Genomic DNA, 14,613 nt, shown 5'->3' with positions numbered 1-14,613 from the left:
ATATGTATTCCGAGCCCGAAGCGAGTTTATAGGAATCTGATATCTACAGTGAAAATCTGTTTTGTTTTGTTTTATCAATGCGAGCATCGAGTTTTAGAAAAAAAAAAAAGATAAGTTTCAATTTTGTAATAAAATACATTATCTATCTATCTATCTATCTATCTATCTATCTATCTATCTATCTATCTATCTATCTATCTATCTATCTATCTATCTATCTATCTATCTATCTATCTATCTATCTATCTATCTATCTATCTAATGGTGGATGGAGTGCCCCACATTTAATCCACTGGGTGTTTTTTACAACTGTTCTTTGAGGGTGCCTGGTGACATTTCATTAGTGCCAATGACAAACACCTCATTACGTGGTTTCCTCGTGGACAAAAGGAGACTCAGGGATGGAGAACGACCATCTGGAGGTCATCAACACGGATCATAGCAGAGATAACCATTTAACTCTGTCCAGACCTGCACCATCATCCGTTTCAGACGCTCCTGGCCTGTGGCTCCTGACCCAAGTGTCAATGACACTATTAGTGTAATACACTATTAGTGTAATACACTAATAGTGTATTACACTAATAGTGTATCACTATAGGGTACTGTAGGCAGCATGTGATCAGTGGCTGATTTCTGTTGTTGGTCTTTGTTTCTGTCATTTCCACAGCTGAATGGAGTTACCTCTCAAGACTATCTAATCACTTCACTGCTCATTGATTGGATGTCAAGAAAATCAATGACGATTTAATGTATTTTAACAGCTTGTTGCTAAATGCACTGACTTTATTGTAGCATTGGCATGTACATTCAACTTAATGTTTGGAGTCTAATATAACATGTGTGCATTTGTTTAGGAAAGAACGGCACATTTCTAAATGTCACAAAGTTTGGAGAAGAGTAGCGTTAAAAATAATTTATTATTATGATTATCTATCTATCTATCTATCTATCTATCTATCTATCTATCTATCTATCTATCTATCTATCTATCTATCTCTATCTTTGTCACCAAGTATCACAGAAGAAAATCGAAATGACAGGTTAATCCAGTTTACATGAATTTCACCCCAACCTCTCAGTCATGTGACACCCATGTGACAGCTGTGACAGCCCTGTGATTTTCTGAGTCAGGTTTGACACATGAGCGTGCATTAATCCACGCTGTGATGGCGAGAGACTGACTAAACATGTTTTTTCCAGACGGAGAACATTAGATGTCACCACAGGAGACTTTCCCTCTCTCTCTCTCTGAGTAGAGATTTGATTCTGGGGAGACGGACCGGGTTGGAAGGCAGTGGCATTTCCAGTCCGTCTGGAGGAGGAAGCTCAATTATGAGCTGCGGTGCTCCCTGTGAGCCCGGCGCTGCGGCGGCGTCGCTTTCTGGAGATGTGTTGCCTGGAGCTCTGTTGTTCTGGGTGGTGACATCTCATTCTCTCCTTTTCAAGATCTGGACTATAAATGTGCTTCAGTGTCTGGCCTGAAGCACACCTGCTCCTATATGACTTACAGCTGGCTGGGGGGGAGTGTGAGACAGTATAGTATGCATATTATGCATCTAATATTAAAGCACGTCAAACACGACACGTTTTCACAATCCTAGTCTGAACATGATTGCAGATGTTTTTAGCGTAAGATCATTTTGCCTTCGGATGAAAGTGTGTTATGAAGTCAGAGAGGCTTTCAGCTCCATCAGATAATGAAGGCACATTGTCACATTCACTTTCATAATGAATCCTGACATTTATTGGTGAGGCAGAGCTTCTAACTTCCACCTTGAAAGTCAAACTAATTAAAATCTAGCATTCTTCCCTCCATGTATGTCTCAGCCTGCAGATCACCCTCAATAGAAAATGAGATTATTTCAGGTTCGTACTGACAAACAAATGTTTACGAACAACAAACATATTTCTGCCAAAACAAGTCAGATTACATAAGAGTTACTTTTTCTGTCTTCACCACCTCTACAGTACACTGAAATGAGGTTCAACACGTGTTAGGTGTCCCTGCACGCATCTGATGCTGTGATTGGATGCATTCATACCACTGAATCATTGTGTGCTGACATTTTGTTTTTTAATTTGGATTGAAATAAAATAAATCAATCAATCAATCAAATAATCAACATTAAAAAATGCAAACTTTATTCAATGCAGACAAGAAAGTGAGTTGGGTTTAATATAGCCTGATATCACAAGGCACATCTCAAAGTGCTATACAACAGATGACAATTACTCACATCAGACAGCAAACATAGTGTGTGTGTGTGTGTACAAGGGTATATAAAATGTAAGGTAATGGAGAAAAGGAGAAATAAGAACAGAAATAAAATAAACAAAACAAAACACCTTAAGGCAACACAGAGATGAGAAACTCACAGAGCAACGCGTGCATCCTGAATAAATTCTCTTATCTGACTCTTTAGGGGGCTGCTTTCTATGAAAATGTATAGTTTGGTGCAGATACAAACAGACTTTATGTGTTTTTATAGAGAACTGCTTTTTTCTGGCTGCTTCATGACAGCAAGAGCAGCTAGAACCTGTCAGTTATCACCAGTGTGCAGCTGAAATTAAGGGTGATCAGAAGGGCATGAACGGCTTTTTCACTTGAATTTTCAATTAGTTTTGGTTTTTCTAAAGGGAATATTTGGCCTTGGTTACAGGTGTGCACTCCACTGTGTGTCATAGCACCTCATTTGATTAGCTTAATGAACATGTTGAGACAATTTCATGATTTAAGTCAGCTTTATACAGTATGTAGAATTACACAGGATGTGCACGCTACAATAGAATATTTACTCATGCCCAGTTTGACACACAGATGTGGTGTTTCAGTGAAACTATCAACCTCTCTTTATTCCCCAGTTTTCCAGTGGGTACAACTCAGTGACTTGTGACTGTTAAATTACTCTGACAATGCTTGTGGAATCCAATTTAAAGCAGTTTCACCCCAAACACTGCGCTGTCACAAACAGTGATGAATCGTAGTTTTTCAGCAAAGTCCGGCGAGGCAGCAGTGAATCCATACACCATCATGCCAACTCCACAACCGATGCCCTGGAAAGCTTTTCTTTGTCAAACGAGGAATTCTCTCTCATGACAATTTGTGATAGAAATTCATGTGCAGCCTGGACCGTCTCTGTTCTGACTTAGACATAGAAACAGCAGATGGGATGTGATCATGGACTGGTGGGCCAAACACAATGAGTCGTGGGAAGCGCTCTCCATATTTTAGAGTAAATATCTCTCCTGCAAAGAGGGACATGATGGAGCTATCAGTCGGACTCTTAACTCCTACTTTCATCTGTGTGGGTCGGAGACAGAGCCGACCCGATCACGTCTTCACGCTTTTTGAACAACTGTCATCCTGTGCCACGTCTGGGGCTCTGGGGCCAATCAGAAATAAAACCTGCCTCAGCACCAACTTTCATGGACGTCACAACCAATGATTTCATGAGAGGCAAAGGTTGGCAGTTTACCTTCAGGACAGGTTTTTCTGTCCGTCCATCACAAATACTCCGTTGTTCTAAAGACCTCGCCAAGAGAAAAATCGTATTAAATACAATGGTAATTGTACAGGTACAGTACTTGAGTATATCATGGCTACAACAGGCTACTAATATATACAGTAATATATATATATATATATATATAAAAAACAGTATATATAAATAATTACGATGCACAAGTAAATAATGTGTGTCTATTACTTGATAACAAATATGTGTTTTGTTTCTAATTGAGAGGGTTTGGAGATTATTCTACAATGTTGGAATGGATTAAAATAATTTTAGTTATTTGAAATGGGGACAACTTGTTTGAGACGTGAGCAGATTAACGGAACACAAACTCGTATCTCAGGGTACTGCTGTATTTGTATGCCATCTCTAAATATACAGTTCCCTCTATGTGTCCCTATGGACACCTGTGCTGTTCCTGCGTTCCTCCCTAGCCAGCAGCTGTCCTCAGTATTGACTCAACTTAAGAGTAAAATTACTCTGGAAATAAACAGAAACAATTTGTGATTTTAAAAGAGTGCAGTGAGGAATAAGGGGGATTGATTCAGTATCATTAATATTAAACCCTGTGTATTCATGTCTATTGCCTGAACAAGACTTGTGTGACTGAAATAGGAAAATCATGTCTCTTACTTTATGGTCGGTTCATATCCTGGGTCACTGCCGTCTTGTTCCACTTCCTGTTGATAGAAACATACAGAACATTCAGCCACAATCACACACTCCCCAAACCCATCAGCATACATTTACAGAAACACACACTTCAATCAGACTCGACCAAACGAAATGAAACTCACCAGAGCGTTCTCGCTGAGTATTTTCTCCTTTACAACAATCGGTGAAGTTGGAGAAGAGTGGTCCACCGTAACATTTCCTGCATTATAACAACAACCCTTAAACCCCTGTCTGGGGTAACTTTTATTCCTCCAGTAGTCTGGTAGTGAAATAAAAGGCTTTCTGAGAGGATTTCATGCTTCTTCTTTCCACCAGTGCTGTTAGGGGTCACCACAGCAGCTCATCCGGCTCCATCTCACTTTGTCCTCCTCTTCCTCCCTCCCTTCACCAAACACTTACATGTCCACTCTCACCACATCATCAACCTCGTCTTTTCTTCCTGCCTGGTTGCTGCCTGTCTAAACCAGCTCACTCTCACCTCTGACCTCGTACCCAAACTGTTGGACCGGTGCTTTCCCCCTCACATGTTCTGATGTTCTTCATCCTGTCCTTCCTCATCACTTCTTAAGACCATGGGAGCACCTTCATCTCTGTCTCCTGTCTGAGAGGATGTTACTGCTTCTTTCTGATTGGGTAACGTTGTTCACCCAATGAAATCACCCGCTTTTGAAATTACTGCAATTCTGTGATCAAACTAAGTAGTTAATCCAGGCACAAAACAAAATATAATATAAATATATAAAAATATAATAACAAGTTATGACAATGCACTTCCATTATCACAAATGTAAAAAAGACAGCAGGTAAACGAGGACACACAATCCTAAAACCTAAACGTACTAACTTATATTTGTCTTCTGTAATGACTTTCTTTTAAATTTCTTAATCAATAATTCAACCTCTTCCTCTCATACATCATTCATTTTTTTAAATGAATACACTTTAATATTTTACTTTTAAATATCAAATCAGAAATTCAAATTCTTACAGAATCATAATTTCACAAATTGGAAGTAATTTCTGGGACAAATCTTTCAACACCAAAACCTTTTTATCACTGCTTGTTTCCTGTTTTGGAGCTTCAGTTCTCTTTTTTGTTCCTGAAGGTTTGGCTTTGGTTAGTTTTATACCTTAGAATTCTTTGGCTGTTTTTTTCTTCTTCTGGACTTCAGTCTTCTTCATTCCTTGTGTCTTCCTTTACTAAACTGTTGTCTGCATATTTGAATAATTTGAGTGATCAGCGTTAACTAAACACATAAAACAACCATTTCTTTCTTTTGTAAAACCAAATCTGTTGACTATAAAGAGACAAACTGTCACTCATCATAACCTGTATGGGATTTCCCTCCCCAGGGTGCAGAAATACTGATTTATTGACGGGTCACTGTTCATTAGAAGCGCTATGACTGCAGGAATAAGACGTTGTTACCGGATCATTTGTCAGATAACAGTTTACTACATTTCTGTCATCCCGACTGTACAGTCCCTGTTCAGACGGTTGGTGATGTTTGGCCCGATGTTCTCTGCGCTTTGACGCAGATTTGACCCCCCACCCCCGTGCAGACCGTCTTCATCCACAGCTTCTGTTCTCACTGACGCAGCTCCAACCTGGTGCCCCCCTCCCGTCATGATCCCGGGTCAGACTGCAGACCACGTTGTTGTTGCTGAGAACTTGGTCACTAACTTGGAGACATGCGCTCTGGGACGCGCGGTGGAACGGGATTACGCGCGGATGTTTTACAGCGCAGTCAGATTAAATTAAGCGTCTCTCCTCTCCAGAATAACGCGGCTACACCTGACGAGAAGATCGGGATTAACACTGAGGAACTGGGGCAGATAATCTCCACGGGAGGGAGCGTCAGGCGGATACACCCGACTCACCGCCGCGTCGTCGTTTTTTTTTTTTTACTTGTTTTTTTCGTTGTTTGTTCGGTACTTTTTCTTTTTCCGGCTCTTGTTCAGGATGAGGACCACGTCTCTCCGGGAATACTCCGTCTGCTTTTCTAAATCCACGCTCCTTCTCTCTCTGAGGATGTTGCTTCTTGTGCCTGCAGGGTTGCCTGTGGGCAGTCAGGGGGATTCTCAGTCCGACAACAGAGTGATGGACAACATCACCGCCCGGCAAGGAGACACCGTCCTCCTGAGGTGAGACCTCCCCTCCTCTTCATCAGCCTCCTCCTCCTCCGCCTCTTCCTCCTCCTCCTCTTCCTCCTCCTCCTCTTCCTCCTCTTCATCCTCCTCCATCCTGCTGACGCTCCACTGCTCCCTAAATTAAGAGCTGCTCGCAGGCTTTTCCTGATTGGAGGAGTTGGTGAGAGAAACAACACACACATGAGGGAGAGAAACAACACACACATGAGGGAGAGAAACAACACACACATGAGGGAGAGAAACAACACACACATGAGGGAGAGAAACAACACACACATGAGGGAGAGAAACAACACACACATGAGGGAGAGAAACAACACACACATGAGGGAGAGAAACAACACACACATGGGGGAGAGAAACAACACACACATGAGTGAGAGAAACAACACACACATGAAGTGTGTGTGTTTTGTCAGAGGATTAGTCTGGAAACACTCGACCCAGGAGCGATGCTGTCCTAATCTGGGACAGCTGTTAACGAGAGACTTAACGGTTTTAATTGTTGTGTGGCGGTGCAGAAATAAAGGTGGAGGGATGTGTGTGTGTGTGTGTGTGTGTGTGTGTGTGTGTGTGTGTGTGTGTGTGTGTGTGTGTGTGTGTGTGTGTGTGTGTGTGTGTGTGTGTGTGAGGTGGGCTAAGTGGAAAGGTGCTGCCCGTGACAAGCGCATGCGGTATAAAACTACAGCTGACAAATTGATTCGGCAGCGATTCGTCCAGGCGGGATGTTGTCTGCGGTGACCTTTGACCCCCGCTGCTCCTTCAGAGGCTGACTGGACACAGAGGGATTTATGTTGCTTTCAAGAGCTGCCAGGAATGTGGAGATGTCAGAAGTAAGACCAGCTATAATCACAGTGATCAGAGGGGGGGGTTTGGTTCTATTGACAGAACATTTCAAGTGAAGAAATGTCCAGGTGTCTTATTTCTGTCCGTGATGAACCATCCAGTCACATCGGACAAACATGTGGTCACACTGGTTATCTCAGAATCAGATTCCTTTATTCTGGTTCTGCAATCAGCATAAATGTCAAATCCTGGAGTCCTGAATGATGAATTGTTTCCTTTTACGTATGAAGCATGTTGTGACACGTGATGATGTTATGTTCCCTGTGCAGCATCAGCCATTAGAGGTACGACACGATGACCATGACTGTAATAATGCACAGAAACGATGTCGTAGGAAAATGTTTGTTTCTTTGTTATTATTTAAGAATGACATTATGAAGAAAGAGAAGACCGTTCCAAGAGTTCACGTCCCACCTGTGGGCCCTCGCTCTGCTCCTTCGTCTAGATCACATGTCCATTCCACGCTCTACCTCTACCTCTGCAGCATGTGATTGTATTTTTGCATACTTAGTACAAATATATACAGTACTGTAATCCCTCGCTTATTCACGCTTCAAGATGCACAGTGTCACTACATCATTGATTTTTAGTGGGTAGTCATGTGATACCGTTTGTTCTTACACGGTTAAATTACCATAAATAATAAAATAATTTGGTCTCTATATCGCAGAATTTTGTTTTTTGCCATTTTGTGTGTGTATATATAAATATAAATATATAAATATATATATATATATATATATATATATATATATATATATATATATATACATACACACACACACACACACACATATATATATATATATATATACATATATATATATATATATATATATTTATATATATATTTATATATTTATTTATTTATTTAGAGAGAGTGATATTTATCAGAGCATCCATACGTCGTTTTCTGAAGGGATCATGTAAAACAGATGCTGTAATACCCAGGTAGAAGAACTGAGTGTTCCACCAGAGTAATGCAACACCTGACTGACCTGCAGGAACAGACAGAATACCACCAACAACCACATGTTCAACTATAGAATATCAGTACTCTTTTTACATGTTATTGTTTGTTGATCTGCTTGCAAAATTCAGCTCATCTCATAGAAATAATTTATGTTTTTTCTGTAATGGCGTTCCCATTCTGCTTACAGTAGCAGTATTCCTGGTGTTCAGGCACAGGTCAATAAAACCTAGAGAACCTGAACCCCCCTTGATGTGCATCAATCCTCCATCCTGAGTAGTAACGACGGCTTCAGTCTGAAACTGATTCCCATCTTCTGGAAGCAGACTTTGCTCTCATCTTGTTGGTGAGCGCCCACTCGTACGGTCACATGGGTTTAAGAAGCATTGGAGTCCACAGTCCTGACTTGTCTTTTCATAACATCCACTAAAACCAGTGCTGTGTGTTGGGGGTGGACTGGTTTTACTTCCTACATGCCAGAAAGACTTGGCAGCTCCCACCCAAGGATAGAGTCTCATAAATGTTTAGTATTAACCTCCAAATAGTTTGTGGTGTTTTTGTATTATCAAGTCAGCAACCATATTATTTTTTACATATTATATTAATTATTTTAAGGTTTAGAATTTATGTAGTTTGAACCTAAATAGAGAAAGAAAAATCCACACCGCTGAGAGCGTACAAGCCCAAAACATCAGCTATAAGGTACTCAAAGAAATACATTCTATATATATATTTATACTGTATGTAACACAAATGTTCCCTGCACCCTCAAATTCCATCCATCATCTTGGGAATGTCAGACATGAAAAACAGTTTACTTCTTCTAAATACAAGTCAGATTGAGAATCAATCAATCAAACTAAAAACATTCTCATGCTGTCCAGGACTTAGTCATCCATGTAGCCTTGGAAGAGATTATCTTTTACAGCATAAAAATGAAATAAGGAATAAGAAACGATAAAAATAATGTAATTATGTAATGGTGCACGGATGAGGCGTAAACAGCCATCTGTTATTTTATTGAAAAGCTCTGCTTTTCATTGTCTCCTTCATTATTGGCTTTCTGTTGATCATCCACTCGTGTTTGTGGTTGTTGGAACGGAGGACAGTCAATTGCACTGAATATATTCAGTTTCTTTGCAAGTGAGAAAGAGCATTTATATTCACGATTCTCCACATTGAATTCTGAGCAGCAGAGTGATGAACTGTAGTTGTATTTGATGTTAAATTATTGATTGCACTGATTTACATAAAATAAAAAAATGGACAAAATAAGAAGCATGTTAATTCTGCATTCAGAAGGAGTTAAAAGGAGACATGCTGCCACCACAGACATGATTAATTAATGTCAGCACAGCATCCTGCTGCCTCCTGAGAGCTTATCTACCTGCACAGACATGCTGGTCTCAGAGCCTCGTCGTGTTAACATTTATCCTACATTATTCACAATAAATGTTGCACCAATGAGACTAAAACTCAACGCAGGGCCGATCTTTTAGTGGTCTTGCTATTTACATAGCATGTATAAACTTTTGTTGGACAAATGCATTACTTTTTGCATTTTGCAAGGTTGCAAACAAAACTTAGTACTCAAAGTTTTATTATCAGTCTTGGAGTTTTTTATTCCCAGTTCCAGTCAAGACTTAAACAGATTGTTGGTTTTTGTATTGCATGAATCATCATTTATTGTTATCATGACTGGTTGTGTGTGGCTTGAGGATTTCACTATAATTTATAATTCAGAAATAGTGAATTTTTGAATAGTTTTCAGTTTCATTCTTTGGTTTGTCAGTTAAATCATAGACTAAAGTACTCCAGAGTATATTTGCTGCAAAATCCTTCAAATCTGTCTAGAATTGATTGAAGCCAGTTGACTGTGACAGCCGCTGTAGAAGGATACAGGATTTATTCTGAAACCCTGCTTTGGTGGAAATGAAGGTGTTTGGACTGGTGTCCACATAGGACGTTCAGTGAAGCTCACACCTGACTTCCTCATGACGGTTGGACGTCTTAATTTCAGCAAATTTTCCTGGATGTTGTACAAATTGTTTCAGTCTCTCTTCCCTGCCTCACCTTCCTCCTCCATCAACCTTGAGCCGACGGCACCTTGTCGTAATTGTGTAGTGACAATTAAAAAGAATCTCTGCCATTCTTGTTGAACTGCATACAAATCAATACTTAGTTATGAAATAAAAAGGAAAACAAAATAGCAAACCACACCAAGCGGGAAGCTTCTCACTTTGTTTCTGTGATGAAAACAAGTCTTAAAGTCCTTGAAGTTCTTTGGAACGTTCTTTCAGCTGCAGATATTGACATTTACAACTTGAATATCGTAAAGCAGAGCGTCAGACAGACGTCTGTTCATGTTGTGCAGGTTGACCAACCAAAACCATAGCGTCTGTCAGGCTAAGGCGATAGATTTATTCCTTATTGCATTTTATTATTAACGAAGTTATTGTACATCACGTCACATTCACAACTTTAACATCGCACCATTGTATTAATTTATTTCACCTGTTACTATTTGAAAAAAGCATAACATTTAGAGAAATACACACAAACCACAATTATACTTCATTATCACTGACTGGCTTTCATGAATGTTTTTATCATTTTATATATTTTATTATGCAGTTATACAGTTTTGTTTTTCCTTTAGTTAGACTGTAGTAGTTAGTAAAAAACAGTTTTTTTGTTTGTATTGAGTCATTTTTCTGTCATCAGTTCAAAACTTTATAAACACAAACCCGATTTAAAAAAAGAGAAGATTTGGATGTGATGTAAAATATCCCCCAAAACAGAAAAATAATTGTTAAATTATGATTCTTTTTACATTGTCATGTGTTACATCACTTTTTCTTCTTCTTGTATTACTTATAACTTTCCTTGCTCAACAATCCAAGATCTCTGTTGTCATATTTATTGCAGACAGAGCAGTTTGGAACCCAGACTGTTTTACTGTTGTTTACTGTCAGGTGGTGGAATGTGGCTTCATTGGCTGCTGAAATCATCAGGAACCACTGGAAACACCTGTGTGTACTCACAGGTGTGATAGTTACCAATGCCATCACACAAACACTTCCCTATACCAACAGTCACAAACGTATGTTCTCTCAAGTTGATTTATCCTTTTCCATGTCCACAGCTGTAGTTTTATTGTGTTCATTCTTGTCACCAATAGTTCTCTCATAGTTGTTTGTGGGAGTTTAACTTATCATCTGTAGTCACTGATGGAATGGCCTGTTGCTGAATATTACTATTATTTATAGACCGAACAACGTTTGATTCAATGCTCAATTCGATTGAAATAAGGGGGACACAATGAGGAAAAAGCAGGTGATGATAATCTGTTAGTTAAAATATTCATGAATGAAAAAATGAGAGAGAGAGCTGCATGTTAACCAGGAGTGACTATTTGTTATGTCTGTAATGGAGTAGAGGAGTTTGAATTAAGTTGAAAAGGGCAGTATGTTTATTAATATTCACCAAATCATTCTTGTGCTTTAATTAGACATCCAGTACCCAGTACTAAGATAAAACACAGTTAAACTCAGGTCACCTCACCAGAGGTGCTGCCGTCTCTCGTTTTCAGACCAGACTGGATGATAAAAGGCCAGAAGCTGTTTGTCATGTTTCGTGTTTCGTGTCATGACCTTCTGTCGGCGCTCAGGAGAGGGATTCCTGCGCTCTGATTGGATCAATATAACATCTTGTGAGTACAGACGGAGGGTCATCATCACTGGTAATTTCTGAAAGATGTCTTTTGATTTTCTTTCTCACACTTGTCACTGGGGTGATTGAATACTGTCCAGGAAATCACAAGGTCATTGTAATGAAATGTTACTGATTATCACGGTAAGAACTTCTGAGAGAAGCTGAACTGAGTACTGGGCAGCTGGTGTTGTACAGTTACTGCATTTCCTTTAACTTTAATGACTCTCTCAGGGCTTGATGATCTTCTGATGGGAATGCAGCCCCTTTATCAATCTGATGCTTCAGTCATTTTAAAACTCAAAGTATTCATCTAGAAGTGAATCTCAAGAATGAATGAGAATCAATACTAACCCATCCCAAGTTGAATAAAAATACTGAAAGATGCAATCTTGCAAATTTACAGAAACGTCATGGATTCACCTCCTAATTTGGATCCAGCCCAAACGTCACGGGTCAGTCCTTCCTACAGGACTGTCACCTCTGCCAAGGTTTCATTGTCCTTCAGATAGTCAACAACTAACGGAACAAAATACTTTTATAGTATTATGGAGTGTAAAAAAAGAGAAAAACCTCGTATTCTTATCTGGATTGACTCCAACATTGAATGACTTAAATAGAAGTGAGTGGCTTGTAATTACAGTATGCAATTATACAACAACAACAATGACATCGGTGATTAGGCTAAATAATTAATGATGTCTCCATTAGCATGTCACTGTAATGGACTGAACACGGCTCCTGGAACGACCACAGCACTGTCTAGTCTCAGACGCTAACATTAGCTGCATCAAATGCAAAGACTGTAAGGAACTCGGCTCAACTCATATTTTCCATCTTGTACCGAGTGAATCATACACTTGTGTACCTTATTATAGGAATGACATTTCCCCAGCACGCTCAGCAACTGTTATTGATATTAAGTTTATTCATTAGCTAGTGGAACAGTGCTAAAAATGCAGTATTTATTTTAACTGATGGTCTCCTTTCAATGTCATTAGAGGTGGTCTGAGCACAAATGCCATTTGGATCAAAAAACTAATAGCTAAGTACTATTTTTTTCCTTTTTGTAATTCAAGAGCTTTACTGTATGTCTGGAGAAGTTGTGCGCCCCGGTCCAGTCTGGAGTACTCAAGCAGGAGATGGGGGCGCTGAGCAGGGCTCAGGATTATGTGCTTAAAAGATTGTCTGCTGCTCCTCCCCTGTAGCACACAGATATCAATACTGCAGGGCTGTGCACTCGTGAGCGCGCACAAACACACCAACAAGAGCTGTTTACTCACACAAGGATTAGTAATGGATAGACCTCACTATTACTTTACAGGACCAGACACAGGAACCAGTAATATGATTAGTGAGTGAGTGTCTATTAAAGAATAAATAAGCTACTAAATGAAATTATAAAAAATAAACAAGGAAAATGTTCACACTAATTGAGTGAATCACTTCAACAAAAATCTATAATAACCGCACAGAGACATAAGGTTAAGTAATGCAGTCAATTTTAGATGGGTAGGACATGAGGTGAGATGTGGAAATATCCAGCATAGAAAATTAGTATATAATGTTGAGTTGAAATGACTATTACTGACAGAAAATCAATTAACTATTCTATTAACTGAGGAATGTTTAGATATTTTAAGCAAAATTCCGTTCCAAGCATTCGTATATCATGCTATAAAAGAGGAAATGCGGAAACTTATCACTTAATAACTGATTACATGGTCAACGGAAAAAGCGGATTCAGTGAGCTCCTATCAGAATCATTCTTTTTAAGAGAATAATTGATAATAACAAACAGGATTCTGCAATGCATCACAAAAAACAAACTGACAAAATCAAACACAAGATACACAACAACACATTGTTGTAAGCTGCAGAATGAGGAGATGGTCTAGACGTGCTCTTCTCCTAAAGGGCCTTCATATATCTTGTGTGGGGATTTTTGAATACAGTAAGCAATGAACTGAATTTAATTAAACCATAAAAGTGCACACAGCTATACTGAGCAACCATTTTATAATGAACAGCATGAATATATTATATAGTATAATATTATATCATAAATATTTGGTGTTTGTGTACTTCTAGTGTTTAACAAATAGAAATATTAAATTGAAGTTTACATTTTTTCTCTATTTGCCGTTTTAACTTGATGAGCTTGATTTAATTAATATTTTGTATTGAATGTGTTATATATTTATGAGTTCCACTATTTATATTTTAAATTTATTTAAAAAAATATATAAACAAGAAAAATCAACTTACAAATCAAATCTAAAAAATGCTGTAAAAATGTCAAGGGGACATTAGTTTTGATCTGTTTGCTACAGATTTGAAGTTTTGACTTCAGTGAAACATAACAAGAGCAATGAGCTGCTCTCATTTTATTCAATAGGAGCTAATGGATCCTACTGAAGGCAGCTCCTATTTATGAAGGCATTAAAACGCCTTTATAAATAAAGTTCAGTGCAGAACTGGGATTGGTCATCTTCAGTTTAGCCTGGAGACGAGTTCCTTCAACATTGTGTCTCCTAGAATAAGTTTACCCGTGTTTGCTCTACTTTTTACTGGTCCAAACATTACAGTGGGTTCAAACTAAATGTTGGATTACAGTGAAGCCAGAAGGAGACTCCACAACAATGACTTCAACCTTCCTTTAGTGTGATTTAGCACTGAGTGTATTACATGTCCAGGAAACCATCGGTGAATTGCCTGTCAAATAAATCTCACAGTTATATG

General features: G+C 38.9%; 1 protein-coding gene and 1 long non-coding RNA gene across 8 annotated transcripts in view; one reads left to right on the top strand and one right to left on the bottom strand.

Annotated features, from left to right (window-relative positions):
• ntm (neurotrimin) overlaps positions 1-14,613 on the top strand; it is a 180,225-nt gene that overhangs the window by 98,780 nt on the left and 66,832 nt on the right. For 4 of the 5 annotated variants that reach the window (XR_011037856.1, XM_068331782.1, XM_068331781.1 and 1 more), the window contains exon 1: positions 5,101-6,338. Coding sequence is in view for 4 of the 5 variants with exons in the window: in XM_068331782.1 (XP_068187883.1) it covers positions 6,157-6,338 (182 nt within the window). In the remaining variant the exon portion in view is untranslated. Of the gene's footprint in view, positions 1-5,100; positions 6,339-14,613 lie in introns of those variants that run through there. The other variant, XM_068331780.1, reaches the window with a different exon arrangement.
• On the bottom strand, positions 2,176-5,408 carry LOC137606510 (uncharacterized). 3 transcript variants are annotated; one of them, XR_011037858.1, is made up of 4 exons: positions 4,316-5,097; positions 4,152-4,198; positions 3,480-3,534; positions 2,176-3,386 (listed from the first exon to the last, which is right to left on the bottom strand). It is a non-coding gene; the product is annotated as an uncharacterized lncRNA (long non-coding RNA). The 3 variants fall into 3 exon arrangements; XR_011037859.1 differs by adding an exon at positions 5,324-5,408 and having other exon boundaries at positions 2,178-3,534; positions 4,316-4,392; XR_011037857.1 differs by having other exon boundaries at positions 2,176-3,534.

The sequence above is a fragment of the Antennarius striatus genome, chromosome 13 (genome assembly GCF_040054535.1).
Source record: "Antennarius striatus isolate MH-2024 chromosome 13, ASM4005453v1, whole genome shotgun sequence".
Classification (NCBI taxonomy): Eukaryota; Metazoa; Chordata; class Actinopteri; order Lophiiformes; family Antennariidae; genus Antennarius; species Antennarius striatus.
The sequence above is the reverse complement of the archived record's forward strand: the minus strand, read 5'-3'. Positions and strand labels throughout refer to the sequence as shown.